General features: G+C 42.0%; 7 protein-coding genes across 7 annotated transcripts; 1 reads left to right on the top strand and 6 right to left on the bottom strand.

Moving 5' to 3' along the window:
- Window positions 1–285: 285 nt before the first annotated feature.
- Window positions 286–1,047, bottom strand: MNR2_2 (CorA metal ion transporter; the record flags this gene model as incomplete). Its single annotated transcript, XM_064827357.1, has 5 exons — window positions 286–327; window positions 384–542; window positions 601–620; window positions 677–770; window positions 826–1,047. The coding sequence occupies 5 exons, from the start codon at window positions 1,045–1,047 to the stop codon at window positions 286–288; spliced, it is 537 nt and encodes a 178-aa protein (XP_064676619.1).
- Window positions 1,048–1,275: 228 nt separating this feature from the next.
- Window positions 1,276–2,365, top strand: DAL2_1 (Allantoicase; the record flags this gene model as incomplete). The annotated part of the gene is made up of 3 exons (XM_064827356.1): window positions 1,276–1,351; window positions 1,406–1,416; window positions 1,466–2,365. 3 exons carry the CDS (start codon window positions 1,276–1,278, stop codon window positions 2,363–2,365), a joined length of 987 nt encoding a protein of 328 aa, XP_064676618.1.
- Window positions 2,366–2,503: 138 nt separating this feature from the next.
- Window positions 2,504–3,565, bottom strand: ATC70_008101 (uncharacterized protein; the record flags this gene model as incomplete). Its single annotated transcript, XM_064827355.1, has 3 exons — window positions 2,504–3,048; window positions 3,116–3,368; window positions 3,428–3,565. 3 exons carry the CDS (start codon window positions 3,563–3,565, stop codon window positions 2,504–2,506), a joined length of 936 nt encoding a protein of 311 aa, XP_064676617.1.
- A 915-nt stretch (window positions 3,566–4,480) lies between these two features.
- On the bottom strand, window positions 4,481–5,870 carry ATC70_008100 (uncharacterized protein; the record flags this gene model as incomplete). Its single annotated transcript, XM_064827354.1, has 5 exons — window positions 4,481–4,953; window positions 5,005–5,096; window positions 5,150–5,297; window positions 5,356–5,569; window positions 5,625–5,870. 5 exons carry the CDS (start codon window positions 5,868–5,870, stop codon window positions 4,481–4,483), a joined length of 1,173 nt encoding a protein of 390 aa, XP_064676616.1.
- A 741-nt stretch (window positions 5,871–6,611) lies between these two features.
- ATC70_008099 (uncharacterized protein) lies at window positions 6,612–8,938 on the bottom strand (the record flags this gene model as incomplete). The annotated part of the gene is made up of 5 exons (XM_064827353.1): window positions 6,612–6,731; window positions 6,783–8,221; window positions 8,303–8,721; window positions 8,773–8,852; window positions 8,915–8,938. 5 exons carry the CDS (start codon window positions 8,936–8,938, stop codon window positions 6,612–6,614), a joined length of 2,082 nt encoding a protein of 693 aa, XP_064676615.1.
- A 153-nt stretch (window positions 8,939–9,091) lies between these two features.
- Window positions 9,092–10,754, bottom strand: ATC70_008098 (uncharacterized protein; the record flags this gene model as incomplete). Its single annotated transcript, XM_064827352.1, has 6 exons — window positions 9,092–9,962; window positions 10,025–10,327; window positions 10,382–10,433; window positions 10,486–10,512; window positions 10,570–10,634; window positions 10,690–10,754. The coding sequence occupies 6 exons, from the start codon at window positions 10,752–10,754 to the stop codon at window positions 9,092–9,094; spliced, it is 1,383 nt and encodes a 460-aa protein (XP_064676614.1).
- Window positions 10,755–11,727: 973 nt separating this feature from the next.
- On the bottom strand, window positions 11,728–15,568 carry CAP2 (F-actin-capping protein subunit beta; the record flags this gene model as incomplete). Its single annotated transcript, XM_064827351.1, has 5 exons — window positions 11,728–11,769; window positions 11,830–12,020; window positions 12,085–14,960; window positions 15,021–15,175; window positions 15,227–15,568. 5 exons carry the CDS (start codon window positions 15,566–15,568, stop codon window positions 11,728–11,730), a joined length of 3,606 nt encoding a protein of 1,201 aa, XP_064676613.1.
- Between the last annotated feature and the right edge of the window lie 120 nt (window positions 15,569–15,688).

Genomic DNA, 15,688 nt, shown 5'->3' with positions numbered 1-15,688 from the left:
CACAATGGTTCCAAATGCCATGTAAATAACGTTAGAATTTGCAGTAAGCATTTCATAGCCGCAATGAGCATCCATCAACTACACCTCATTGCTTGGAGAACATAGCACTAATTTCAGAGCTTTATCAGTGATTTCTGCACATGTAAAACATTGGCTTTTATGTGTGAATTTTAACATTGTTATTTACAAATTTATTAATGAGATGCCACGCGTGTTTTTAATATATAAGTGATGATGCTAGATAGTATGTTGGATTTCAATAGTTTGAATGTAAATGTAACTCGCTCAAGGCAATGTGTGGTACTTTTGGAATACCTCTTTCAAGATCTATTGTCACAAAACTCAATGTCATATTTATCAATGCACAAATGTCATTGTCTTACCTCATCAGATGGATACAGGGTTTTAAATATCTCCATTGATAAATCTCGAATTTTCAATTCCTTCAACAGAATGTAGAGTATGTGCTTGCAATGGCATTTCCTAATCTGATAATCCCGGCAAGTGCATTCCAATCGGTTTCCAATGATAACCGTGTAAACCTGCTCAACATGGTGAGTATCCTATATGGATTGAGTACAGACATTTGTATATATGCACCTTGCCTGTGGTTCCTCTGACTATAACAAACGCTATCAGAAGACGAGCATGCACACGTAAGTCCAGCCAAACTTACCTTTGAACTCATGCTTTCTCAAGTAGCGGATCATGTCTGATGACAGCAGTCGAATATGCTCCTCTACTGCTCTCTTGGAACGAACCTTGATTTCCTATAGAAAACTGTTACACAGTGACACAAACAAGACTATGCAATGTGCAACTTACATTTGGAATATCCTTTGCTTGATTATCGATGGCCAATGTTGAGAATGATGTTGACAGTGCTGATGAGGAGTTGTTTGTAACATCTTCTTCAATTATCACTGTGTGCGGTATCTGCTTGACGGGATGCTGTGGCTTTCTGCCTTTCATAAATGTGTTCAGCATGAATACCAATTCTTGCTCCGTGTTAGACATATCTGAATCCACAGATGAATTGTCGCTCATTGTTCACAATGGATGAGAGGAAAAAAAAAAGAAAGAAATGGATGCTTGAAGGCGTAGTCGATTGCGGATCATATATGTAGCAAGGTTTCATCCAAAAACGCTCACATAAATGCGGGTGAGAAACAGCTCTCATCGTGGGAAAAACCCCACCAAACAAAGCACTATAAAATGAGTTGACTCCTTGTACCTATTTCTCTCTTTGTTTCTTTAACGCGAGTATAGTAGAAAATGGTTTTCATTACTAGAAGCAGAGCAAAGCTCTTCATGTTGCATCGCCAAAATGGCTCAAGATTTATGTCCACAGGTACGTGTAATCTAAATATCGTGACCTATCAATATACTAACGCTTTTACCATAGCTAATGTAAGGGTAAACCATTTTCATAGATCTATCTTTATATACTAAGTCATCTATTCAGGAACGCAAAGCATCTGTTGGTCTCATCGGCTTAGGCCAAATGGGTTATGGAATGGCCAAAAACCTTGCATTAAAGAGCTCAGGTCCAGTCTATGTCTTTGATTTGAATCAAGCTGCTATTCAACGCATTACTCAAGAGTTCCCCAATGTTAAGACTGTACGCGACGTCTCAGAATTAGGCGAAAAAACATCTACCGTGATCACCATGCTTCCTGAACATTCGCATGTGGAGTCTGTCTATGAACAGCTTCTACCTACCGTGGATGGCGATAGTGTTTTGGTGGATTCCAGTACTATTGATGCTAGTGTATCGCGTAAAGTTGCCGAGAAAGTAGCTCAAAAGGGCGGCCTTGCCTTTGATGCACCTGTAAGCGGCGGTACATTGGGTGCTGATGCAGGTACCTTGACATTCATGGTAGGTAGTCCTTCTGAGGAAGCTTTTGATCAAGTCAGGCCTGTATTGCAACACATGGGAAAAAATGTCATTTACTGTGGTGTCAATGGCTCTGGTCAGGTAGCCAAGTTGTGTAATAACATGCTATTGGGTATAAGCATGATTGGCGTTTCTGAGGCGATGCATTTAGGCACAAAGTTGGGCATGGATCCTCAGTTGTTGGCCTCCATCTTGAACAATTCCACTGGTCGTTGCTGGAGTTCCGATACTTATAATCCTTATCCCGGTGTCATCCCTACTGCTCCTGCATCCAGAGATTACCAAGGCGGATTCAGTAACAAACTCATGGCCAAGGATCTTCGTTTGGCCATGAAGGCTGCTGAGAGTTGCGACACCAGCCCTCAATTAGGCACAATGGCCAGCAATGTTTACCAAAAATTATGCACTACCAAAGATTTTGAATCCTTAGACTTCTCGAGTGTATTCAAATGGATTTCAAATAAATGATTTTCATTATGATAGTTAAATAATATATATAGTATATACACCTTTTTTGTAAGAGGGGGATGAACAGGAAAGTAAGAAGGGGAAATAAAAGTTGAATATAATACAAGAGAAAAAGCTATATCTAATGGAGTGTAACTCTTAAAGAGAGACAAAGTTTTCTTTTTGCTGGTTTTGTTCTTGCTTCTCTGAAGTGTTTCGCACATTGATCATCCATTTGATATACTCATAGACACTCCAACTGATGGCAGCACTTGGCATGTGTGTTAATACACGAGGTCTGAATCCTCTGAAGAAGCCCTTTAATCCATATCTTTCCATGATAATACTCGAAGCGTCTCTGAATCCTGTTGCATTTCTAATACGAGGATCACTGCTGGTGCCTCTGGTCTGTAACAGCGTTTTTACAACATCCAGAGGTGTGGTAACGGAGGATGCAACTGCACCCGCTAGGCCACCAGCAAAAATATGTGTTTTGGGATCGTATCCTGTTGTCTCTGTACCAAGCACTTTTCGGAAAAATTCATATGTTGCAAATTGGATCGACTGAAATGGAATCGACATGACAAGTGTTGTTGGTAGCGATATATAAAATGCTGTGATGCCTTCCTTGACATAGACGCTGCGTGCACATTCTCGGATCGTTCTATAAGTTGAATCACGCAATTGCATACGTTGTTTGACGACTGCATAAAAGAGCACCGTATGAATAAATGAAAGATCTCGGGCTATATTGATACATGTATAGCTTACCATCAAATGGATTCATCAGCGAATCATGGGCTAATGTTGCACAAGCACCAGCAGCAGCAGAAGCCAGAGGATGATGACCACTCGAATTAGCTCCAAAATAGTCTTTACAAAATTCATAGGTTGCAAAATGTAAAGCATGTGCTGGTCCTGCACCCAAAACAACTGAATTCACACCCTTCCATAAATTTCGAAGCGTCACTGGTGGTTGCTGTTGAATGATTTTGGTGTTGGACGATATCACTTGCATCCTTGTCTAGTACAATTGCTCCATCAGATACCCTACTGCATCTATTGAATGGCTCTCCATTTTACCTTTATACTGTCGACTGGATACATGGCGCAATGCTCTGCGATACCAGCTAAAGCACCTGCAAATGCGTTTTGTAACATGGTGGTGTTACTTCCTAGCGACTCGTAGTCGTAATCCTCTTCTTCTTCGGGATGATGCATTTTCAATGTGTTTCGAAAGAAAACTAGAGAGAGAGAGGAGACAGAGAGTGAAAGAGAAGGGAAATAAAAAAAAAAAAACAGGGTTCCCTGTTCCCCTTTAGGCGCAAAAAGTCCAGTTGTCATTGGGCCTCCTTAGAGACATCTTGTTTCCCCGCCGTGAAATCTGATAATCAAATCTCTCTTGCTGGATCAGCCATCATGGTGCTCTCTATGTGACACACTGGCAGATAAAACACATGGACACACCAAACATGCACACGATAGGGCCTATCTTTAAAGCTTTTAAAGTTTATATTTACCGTTAACCAAGTTTCATCTTTCAATTGAATATATCCGTTATCTGATTTTGATCAAATCTGATAAAGAACAAGTGACTCATGGCCTCATCATGTTTATCATCAAGCGCTTACAAACACAAGCTGCAGCCTTGACTTCTTGCATATTGAAACATAACAGGAAAGTAGATTAATAAAGGGCAATGCTTGCTATAGCGTTGGAGCATGCTTTCTCGGATGACAGTATGTATAATTTTGCAATGCCTTCACTTAAAATGCTCATTGAAGAAAATAGAGGCTCTTTGAATAGCATTTGTACATGCGATCCTGCAATCATCCTAACTGGCTATGCAAAATCTATCCAGAAAGGCATCTCATACCAAATTTTAGCAAATTTACAATCAACTTCTCAGGTTTTGATTCGCTTGTCTTGTATGTCTATTGTTTCCATCAGATAACCTTAATCACACTATTCGTAATACGACATTTGTAATCTACTATTTTTCTGCAGCTTTTTTCATTTTTTTTTTTTTTTTTTTTTTTACTCTATATAAGCTTGGTGTGTGATGATAATGGTGATGATTACAATTGAGTGGCTAGTAATATTAAGGAATAAATAAAGAGGGTGATGCTAGCGACGTTATTTCTCGTCTGTGGCTCTAGGGTTTGCTATTTTTAGTGATTCCGGTGCAATTTCGCGTACAGCTAGAGCTTCAATTGTCGTGTCGTTTTCTTCTAGTAACTGTGTTGCAGAATTCTTCCTTGTATAATCGCAAATCTTCTTTTCGAATGGAGGCAAACTCGGCAAGGGGCACAGTTTTCCATCATCTCCTTCCAGATATGAATGATGAGGTGTGCTTGCAGCAGTTATGGATGCAACCACTGTTCCATCAATAGACTGATAGTATGTATCTCTGGCTTTGTTGTGAAATGAGTCAATGTTGTCTTGAGCTGCACGTTCTTCGTCGCCGTGTCGTCGATAGGATTGACTGTCGCACTTTGAAGCTATGCTTGAGCTACTATCATCCTCCTCTTCGTCTTCATCTTCTTTCAATCCAGTATGCTTATGGCGAGATTCAAGCTGTTTTATGATGAGGTAGGAAGCAAGATACCCTGTTGACTGAAGTTAGTAAACATTCAAGTATCTAATTTTGATACACTTACAGTCAATTGTATACAAGATGGGTGTGCTGCCACCTAACACAGTCTTTGCCATCAAGATACCAGTGAGAATGTTTGACAAACATACACCAAAACTATTGAATTTGGTCAATACTTAAGGTCAAGCAGCACAAGATGATGCACTTACCAGTAGATAAGGCCTTCTGTGATCAGTGTCTTTTGAATGCTGCTTCCCAAGATACGGTAATGTCTGTAAATAACTAGCACAAAGCAGCTAGACAAGAATGTGTTTGATATACAATCAATGGCAGCCTTTGCAATCACAATGTATGTGGCTATGTCATGTCAAATGTGAGTTAACCGTAGCTAATTGTGTTCAACAGAGCTACTTACGATAATCTGTATCGCATAATCCAACACCTTGCTCTGATATGGACCTTCCAAAAGTCATGTTGGCAATGATAAAGGCTGCAATGGCTGCCAGTGGTATACAGCCAACGCCCAGAATCAGTTTGGATCGATTGTTACCCAAATAAGCTTTCCACAACAGCACAAATTGCAGCGATATGTCGGCAACATTGACACCTACGACTGAAAATAGCAGACGCTGTACACAGAAACGTTTAGTATTAGCTCAAGTTGCTATAAGAGTTGCCACTTACAAAGGTGCAATCAAAGTCTGGAGTTAATGAGGTGAGTAGGGTGACAAACGTAACCACGATGCCTAAGGTAGCTTGAGCAAATACAAGGCCTATGATGGGTTTTCTTGCTTTGTAGAACATTTGCCCTGCTGTGATTGATTGCCATATGAAGCATGACATACCAATGCTGACAAACATGATAGAGAATGCTGTCATGCTGGGGATGCTCTTTTCTGGGTGTGGTTTTGTAGTGGTGTCAGTATCCATTATTTACTGTAGCAGTAATGATAAAATTAAAAGAGAAAGAAAGAAAGGGTGAGAGAGTAGATCAACTTTAGGTGTTAATTTATTGTTTATTTATTTATTTACATAGCATAGAACAATGATGTTATAAAGCCCTTATGGCACCTTTATAACAAGTTTTTTTTTTTTTTTTTTTTTTTTTTTTTTTTTTTTTTTGCATGATCTAGTATGGTGCAATGATTGACAAAGGGGCATACGGCAGCTGCCAAGTGGCTATATTTGCATTCAAATCGATCAATGCCTTGAGGCTCTAGCCCATGAGCCTTTTGTTGAAGGTTTTCAGCGAATTCAAAGTGCTTTTTTTTTTATCGAGTTATATATACTCACTCATGTCCATATTCATTCTTCTTTTAATAGATTCATCTGTCAAGCATTCAAATGTAGGATGTGATTGGATTAAACTGTCAATACAATTAGGGTTCAATTGATGCAGGTTCAAGTATTGAGCTTTTCAGCAAATGAAAATACAGATAGAAGGATGATCTCCTTGAAAATCAAGTCAAATGGCACGGCCAAATTAACCATCAAACAGGCATTGGAGTACATTTGTACGGGTCAGCTCTCATCGCCTCAATCGACTACATGGAACGGCAGATCAAGTTACAAACAATTCCAGTGGTACACGCATCTGGCCCATACATCATGAGCACCTGCAATGAACACACTCTTTAAAGTCAAAAAAATTTATTGCACACAATAGAAAAATTATCTTCTCAATCTCAAAAAAAAGGCGTTTTTACTAAACACGCTGTCTGTTGGAAGATACTTGTCATAGAAATTGACAATAAACTCCTCTGGCTTGAAGCCAAACTTTTGATAGAGAATCTACAGGGAAGGTCAGTATACGTGTTCAAATCTACCTACAAGAGACTTTACCATAGCATTGTTGTTGGCTGATACATGCAATGTGATGTCCTTGGAGATGGCTGTCTGGAACAAGTGATAGAGCATAAACTGTCCTATACTGGCATTTGTCCATCCAGGTTCTACAGCAAAATAAGTGATGTAGGCTTCTGGTGTCATGAAGGCACATCCAATCACTCGCCGCTTGTACAGGGCAACAATGCTGAATTCAGGAAACAGCAATGATTCAGACACATCGACGCCCTCCCAGAAAGATCGACTCAGCAACATGTTTACCTGCTGCAAATGCTCCTTTTGAAAGTAGACGTAATCGATGCTCTCTCCAGGCACAACGCCAGAAGGTTCCTCTTGGCCTTTCTTGTGCGGCTTTCCATTACACGCCTTGATCTGGCCCATCAACAACATGCGTTTGGGCTTGTTTTGGAAATCGCGACGTATAAATGGCCGTAATTTACGGCCATTCCAGGACGATAGCCATGGCTCATCTCGAGTCAAGGTGTTTTTCTGTCGAATAGAGCCAAACAATCGCGAGGCAAATGAAGATGTGTACGGTGTCCATGTAATCTTGTCTAGTAAGAGTTGATTGTCCTGCTGTTGCTCTACTTGCTGTTGATTGGATGCTGGCTGAATAGTCGTGTCCTTGGGGATAGGCTCTAATGCATGGTTTGGCATACGTAGTAGGTGAATAAGTTGGCTGTCCATGTCAAAGAGTTTGATGCCCAAGTTGCGTTTCAGACGACGCACGCCTAGTTTACGCTTATATCTACACGCTGCTGGCGGAAGTTTTTTGGATGAGTGCTCTAGTTTTTGCAGTAGTAGCCATTCGTCTTGTGGCGAGAGTGTGGGGTTGGAAGTGCTGTTGTTGATGTTGCTGTTGTTGTGTGTGCTGGCTGCAGACTGAGATGGTGTGTTGGGTATATTGGATGATGTAGGTAGTGCGGATGGTGTAGGTGTAGGTGCAGCTGTAGATGTGGGTGGTGTATTTGGATCAAAGGAATCATCGCGCAGAGCACTGGTAAGCTCTGCCTTGATGACAGGCGTTGTCTCCTTGGCTCGCACAGGTTCTGTTGATGCAGTTGGTGTTTCCTCATCCATGGACTCTCTGGCTACTGATGATACTGGCGAAGATACAGCCTCTTTATCTGTAGGTGGTAATGTTGGTTCCTGACTGGGCTCCTTCTTTACCTTTGTATCCTCAAAATCAGACAGGGATTCTTCAGCAGACGACAGCTCTGACAGTGAGCTCAAATCCATCAAGTCATTATCCCCATCTGATTCGACGGGTGCTGCTTTGGCCTTCTTTTTCTTGGTGGCCGGTAAGCTCTTTTCGTCCATTTGAACTGATGATCTCTTTAACGGCTTCCTTAGCGTTGGTTTCACCCGGGTATGTGCTTTTTTGTCGTTTGCCGTTGATGCCGTAGGAGGCTCTATCTTCTGCAATGTCCACCATGCTGCGTAACATAAAAAAAAAAAAAAAAAAGGAAGAAAGCTTAGTAAATGTATCATTCGTCAAATGCTGACTTGCTGGTTACCACTTTGCTTGAACTTTTCAAAGCCGGATAAGAAAATGTTGCTGTGTGTTGATAGTACGCTTGCAATAGTGTTGTGCCAAGCTGATGTGCGCTGCTTCTCAGGACAGAGATAATCCCAGTAATCGTCAATGAATGCACACACATCCTCCTTCCATCGAAAGTAGAAATGATCTCGTCTGTCCTTTTTGGGCTTTTTGGCATTATCTAATTGAGCGTTTCTAATCAGGTTGTAGATGACGAGATGAACGATGGTAATCCAGCTAGAGGGCTTTCGCTGGAATGTCTCGGGCGCTTGGTTGCATACAGAGCAGCGAAAAACGCCAAATGTGTCTCCAAACAACAGTGGTTTCGGCAGACATTTGATGCAGCTGCGATGGAACCACTGCTTGCATTGATCGCACTGTAGCATGGGCTGGTTGCTGTGCTGCGTGTGTGAGTTGCATGTTGTGTAATGCGTCTATTTGACCTACTCTTTCATGCCTTTGCCACAGTAACAATACACATTCTCCATGTTGGATGTGTGCTCCTTGTTCCAGGTTAGTCCTAGCAACTAGACCAAGTCATTGTAGTTAGCAAACTAAAGCTATTTTTATTTATTAATGATAAATTTACATGGTAGGGAAACTTTTTCTTCATTCAAGCGACAATTGCATATATGCAAGAAAGGAAGAAAAAAAGCTCTAGTAGTAATATGAAAAGTAGAGATATGGGCATTTTGTCTTTTTTTTTTTTTTGTCTTTTTTTTTGAAATGGACTGCTAAAACCAATCCATTTGTGCACTGAAGGGCGTCAAGGCGGTGGTGGCCAATGTTGTGAGGGATGTGAAGAGGGAGGTGGAGGCAGTTGCTGTGAATAATGTTGTTGCTGTTGCTGTTGCTGTGTAGATGTGAGCTGAGATGGTGATGGTGGTGGTGGTGGTAACGACGAATTGGGGTAACTGGATGAGTAGTAGAACAAGGGAGGGGGATTCATCCGCGATCCACTATGATTATTAAACGACATGAGTTGCGGTTCATGCTGTGAAGAAGAAGAAGAAGAAGGAGGAGGAGGAGGAGGAGGAGGAGGAGGAGGAGGAGGATGTGATGGTGCTGTGGGTAACGGATACTTTAAAGATGCTTTTGAATGAGAGTGATATGGATCTGAATGTACAAAGTAAGGCGATGGTTGTTGCTGCTGCTGCACACGATCCACATTTGCATTACTGCTTTCTTCTTGTGCATAGTATCGATTTGTATTTGAGCCCACTGACGATGAGGATTGTGGCGATGAAGACCACGCATCTGGCTGCTGCTTGGAGCTATACGATATATATCTTGTGGGATTCGGAGGCAAATCAACCCTGTAATGAGAATTGACTGTTGCAGTGGGCGGCGTGGGTGTTGTAATAGAGGCAGTGGATGTGGTCACATTGGAGTTGGATGAAGACATGCCGCCTGGCGTTGGTGGCGATTCATCGCTGGTCCCTTTGTACGTCTTTGCCTTTTTGCTGTTGATTGTCGAGGTTGGTGATGGCGTGACGGAGCTATTGGCATCTTTGTCCTCTGTATCACTGATTTTGCTCAACTTTCTCCTCTGTCGTAATTCTTTTCTAATGCGAATCTTGAGCCCTTGATCTGCAAATGATCTGGACAAAAATGTGGATTCCTCCATTCCAGGAAACCTAGAGAATATCCCGCCCCTGTCAGCATATCAACCCTTTTTCTGCCACATCACTAGACTTACTTTTTTGCAGAATACACAAAAAACTTTTTAGATATAATGGATCTGCAATGGAACACCTCTTTACCGATGATTTCAAACAAACTCAATTTCAATCTATAGCTTCCCTCCATTCTCACTGATAAATCTGGAAAAACAAAGAAGCCTGCATCCGTATTATCAATGTCCTTGAGATGATATAATGATGACACAACTGATCCTGTTGTACTGCGTGTCTTTCCGTCTCTCAACAGATGCAATTCCTCGTCCAAATCAGCTGCCATGAGCGAAGCGTACATGAAATAATATGGATTCTGCAAATAGGCACTAGACGATTGAATCAGTACGAATGTAGTAGGTGTTGGTAACGACTGTAGTTACTTTTTCTCTGCTGATGGCAGCTTGGCATCGATGACTTTCAGCTGAACAATAGCTAGTGTAGTGTTAATTGCTACTGCGTAAATCCTTGCTGTTTAATTACTTACGAGGAGGATCAATGGGTCTTCTGTCAGCTAATTGCATGTGTTCAATTAGTCTTGCATTTTTTCAAGAGCGTCTTCTCACTCTACCTTTCTCCCCAACACCACACATTCTGGATTGCTTGGGTTGCTGCCTCAACGTTAGTTGGTAATCGCTATTCAATCAACTGTTAAAATCAGCAAAATTTTAAATGCCCTGTTTTCTTTTACATTTCGTGTCTATTTTCTCGTCTCTGCTTGACAGTTGCAAAGTGGTAGGAAACAGATTCATCCATAGAGCATTCAATATTACAAAGAGAGTAAAGGAAAGGTTGGGATATTCTTCAAGTCAAGTTGCAAAAAAAAAAAAAAAAAAAAAAAAAAAAAAAAAAAAAAAAAAAAAAGAAAGAAAAAAAAAGGGGGAGGTGAAAAAAAATTAGAAGCTTCGGTCTGCTTCCTAAAGCGTATTATACGCACACTCACACAGATTCAGCTTCAGTGACCCTATCGCTGTAGGCATGAAAAAAAAAAAAAAAAAAAAAAAAACCTGACAAACGGCAGGAAGCTTCTTTTGGTAGGAGTTTTGGCCTGGTTTCAGTGATAGTACTCAAAAGGAATTTTATTCTTCCAAAATTATAGTAGAAGCTATCGAACATTTGACCAATGAACGAATGAAGGATGCGTTTAAATACATTTTATGGATTTTTGATGGTAGTCCATATGAGAATAGTCCTTTTTACAGAGCAAGGAAGACGTAGAAGATGCACAATCGAATCCACAGCCACTCTCTGAGAGGAATAACCTAGTTTCATGTATGCATTGCAGCAGTGAATTTTATCTGTATGGTTTGGGGAATATACCACGCACAGTGCATGTCTGTTTGTGTTGAATAATCAACTTGAAGCAAGCATACCCTATAGATATTGTATCAAACTGACTTCCTAAATCGTGGCTCAAATGGTATTGATTTTGTAAAAGAAGAAGAGATGATGAAAAAGGGCTAGCCACGACCAGAAGCTTGCATAGCCTTGTCACTGTTGCACCCACATCCACAAATAGAGACTAACAGATCCAAGGTGGTATTGCAACATTTGAAATAAAAATACAGTTAACAAGCAAGCTTCAAAAGGTATAAAAGCACTGGAAACTGTACATTGACTTTGAAAGAAGAGATTATCCTGATTGCTATCGCCCATTCATTGCTCTACACGACTATGGTGAAACTTGTAAAAAAAAAATTGTTTATTTACGTTATATGTATAGAAATATTTAAATGGGATATTGACAGTAGCGATCTTTGATACTAGCAAGCTATTGGAACAAATTGGTTAGTAAGCCCAGCATGGATTGACCAGTCAACATATAACATACCTCTATAATGCCTTCAGTTGAAGTGCGAATAATGTACTGATGTTCCTTTTGATTATACACATTATGGCTTTCTAAAACAGCGCCCTTCTGATGTTGGTTGGTACGATCATCCCACACGAGTTGATATCTACGCCATTCAAAATCGAAAGGAGGGACACCGATGAGATCAATTGTAACATCCACCATATCACCTATAACGAGTGTAAATATCAGTACAACAGTGCATCTTCATATTATAATAGCAAAGCTCATTACCTTCTTCGACGCTTTCCACCACGTTCTTGCCACCACTGACATAGGAGGATGGGATTTCATGGATTTGCTTTGTTAGATTCTTGGGGTACGACTTGCACTTGTTTCTTTGATCACCAACAGAAACAACAGTGATGTTACCAGGTTTATCGGCCAGCAAGGAAAGCTTGGATGAATGGGCTTTCGCGATTTCGTTTCTGCCGTTAAAGAGATATTGTACAGTGAAGGGCCCAACGCCAAAGAGACTGTAATCAATACTATCACCAACACATACATCATCACAGGTGTCAATAGACGAGATGGTTGCAATTTCCAGTGCTTTGACGTTAATCGTCTCGCTGTCAGTCACCTCAGTACCACATCCATTAGCATCATCCACGCTCTTGAGTGAAATCTTGTAATTGCCGGCAACCTTGAGCTCGTCATCCAAATTCAACTTGTACTTGGTGGTGCTGGATTCAATCTGATGAATGCGACCATACTTTTCAGACTCCAAACGAACATGCACCTCGGCCTTGAAGGGAGCAACACCCGTGAATTCAAGATAGATGGGATCCATATCAATGCTGCCCAGTGTTTCGCCAACACACAAGGTACGGTCTCTGCGAGACTTGGAGAACTTGACAGTAGGCGTAGCGTGGACAATTTGATGCACCTCCAATTTGTCAATGCTGAAAGGATTCGTGTAATGTTGATCAGCAATCTTCTCAAAGACATAGCGATACTTTCCGGCTTCGCGCGTTTTGAGAGGCAAATGGACTCGCTTGCTACCAGCAGTGATTTCGTCTTGACCAAGGTAATGAGAGCGGATGCCACCAATGGAAGCACGGTACTCCTTGTAGAGACAGTAGAAGGGTCCACTGCCGTTGAATTCGATATCGAGAGAGTCACTGGCATGTTGGCATACAGCACCACGTTCAAAGATGTTGCGACCTATATCAATGGCTTGATCCTTGGGAATAGATAGCGAGGGTTTGTCCAACCACTTGACCAAATATTGGGGCTTCAACACATCGCCACTGCAGATGGCATCGTCCACTCTCAAGAGATCGTAATGACCGGCATGTCTCACTTCAATTTCAGCATTGGCGTTGTCAAAGCGACGTGTGACCAAGCTGCGTTCGCCCATTTCAACATTGTAGTAAGACACTGTCCATGGGCCTTCACCGGTTAAGCCAATGGGGAGTTGAACAGAGGAGCCTTCGGTGACCTCCACAGTGCGCACGGGTTCATTGTCAGTCAAGAAGAAAGCAGTAGGACGATCACGACGCACATCCACAGTGTAGTCACGAGCTTCCAGTTCCTTGGTACAGCCATTGGCATCGGTGATGTTGACCAAAGAGACGATATGCTGACCAGCAACATCGAATGGAGGCAACTTCATGGTGTAAATCTCGTCTTCAATGTAATCACCATACTTTTGATCGCCCACAGTCCACTTCAACTTGAAGGGTGGTGTACCTCGCAAATCTACATCCACAGTCAAATCCTCATTGAGACAGGTACGAACACGACGGTTTTTGGCCCTGAATTTGGCGTCAGGTTGAGGATGGACCACTTGCTTGATGGGAGGGATGTTGAGAGAGCGCTTTTTGTAGTGACGATCGTCCACTGTGGTAAATTCATACGTGTATTCACCACTGCTGCTCGGTAAGTACGAGAAAATGTGACGAGAGCGATCAATGACTTCACGTTTACGATCAACAACCTGCTTTGCGCGACCACTGTGCTTGATAACGGTGTATTCCAGAGTGTAGGGAGGAGCACCCACCAGTTCAGCAACAAACTTCATGCCAATCTCGTTGTCACCAGCACATTCAGATGGAATAGCAGTATGGTGGAGTTTGACAGCAGGAGGCTGGGGTTGAGCAACAAGACAGGAGGAGGGGAATTTCACTTCACCTTGACAGAACTTGTCGCTGATGGAGACAAGGCTGTATTCACCGGGAGTAGATACTTGGATAGACTTTTCATGGGGCTTCAATTTGGCCTTGAACGCTTGGTCAGCAGCACCAGCAAACTTATATTCCAAGTGGAATGGACCAGAGCCTTGGACATCCAGAGGCAAATGAATCGACTTTTCACCGACAAGAAGGTTGATGGGCTCCTTTTGACTGCAGCCAAAGTTGACAGCAGGGCGACGATGCACTTGCAAGGATCGCGATGCCAAGTTGGACAAATCGACTTCATTTCCTGCACCATCTCTCACTTTGGATAATTGATACTCTTGTTTGGAGGCGGTTTCCAGTGTGAGATTGAGGTTGATATGGAGCTCCTTGACAGCAGCCCATGAGTAATCTGAATCAGGCTTGATGCTAAAGAGTGAAGGCTCAATTGTCTTGGGGCCATTGATGCGACGTAGTAAAGGCGATTCAAAGTCATCGGGTTGAATTCTGTTGAGCTCGAGCTTCTTTACGTGATTGCCGTCGTCCATTTTTCTGGTGTAATATACATCGAGTGGAGGAACACCCATCACTTGGAACTGCAAATTCTCTGTATCCCCAGTACAGTAATCTGTGGCTGGCACAGGCTTGATATGAGCGTAAGGACAGGTGAAGACGAAAGCTTGCTTGTTGTCAAGGCGAATGCTGACACCTTGCTTTGAAACGATTTGATCGATTTTGTAAGCGCCTGGTTTTCTGATGCGAATGTAATAGTACTCGACACCTTCCTTTGCGTGATTGATTTCAGTTGCTCTCTGGATATTCTTGCCAGTGTGTTCATTGACTGTGGTCAGGCCAGTGTCAAAATCAAGACGAGAAACGAAGATGGATTGAGGCGTTGTGTTGTTCAGAATGATGGGTATATAAATGTCTTTCTTTCCAATTTCGTTTGTCGATAAACAGTATACTTCATCACTCGGGTTCAATTTGGCAGTACTACATGAAAAGAGGGGGTTGTTAGCTGGTGCTGCAAGATACATCCTTTGCTGTGCTTACCCATAGGGAAGGATGTGCAAAGTATGAGCACCCAAAATATGCGACGAGTTGTGAACAATCTTGTTGACATTGGCAAGCTGGCCTCTGGATACGATGACCTTCTTGATAGCAGCTTCGCCAAAGATGCCTCTAAACAACACAAAGCCAAAGCCGTACTATATAATACATTAGTTATGGACATGGGATGGCATGTGTGCTTAACTTACAATGGGAATAGTAAAGACAAGCACATCAAGCCAGCATAGGAAGACACCAAGTAGCAGCGTCTTGAGCAGACTGAACTGCAGCCAAGGGATTTGAGCAAAGTACAGAGCGAACAAGTAGATGATATCAATGAACCACCACTTAAGCAGGGAGCTGCCATGCTGTTCGGGATAAGCAGCCATGTAGGCTCTCCAAAAGTCGGCAACCTTGAGAGCTTGTAATAAGACGAATATTGAGAATGCCCACAGACGTTGAGTAGGGAACTCCATTCTCGTTGCAGGTATTAATGCTCTCTGATGTGCATAGGGCACAGGAACACCTTGTGCTTGAACTACGGGTGGCATAACCTTTTATTGTATGATTGGATTAGTGTTCGACTGTGTACTAATATTGAATCAATGTATAAAAGTGGTGATGTCCAATATCAGTGTATGTGTGAATTGAATAAAGGGAGAAAGAGAGAG

This window comes from Mucor velutinosus (assembly GCF_035048745.1).
Source record: "Mucor velutinosus strain NIH1002 chromosome Unknown tig00001557, whole genome shotgun sequence".
In the NCBI taxonomy this organism is placed as follows: Eukaryota; Fungi; Mucoromycota; class Mucoromycetes; order Mucorales; family Mucoraceae; genus Mucor; species Mucor velutinosus.
The sequence above is the reverse complement of the archived record's forward strand: the minus strand, read 5'-3'. Positions and strand labels throughout refer to the sequence as shown.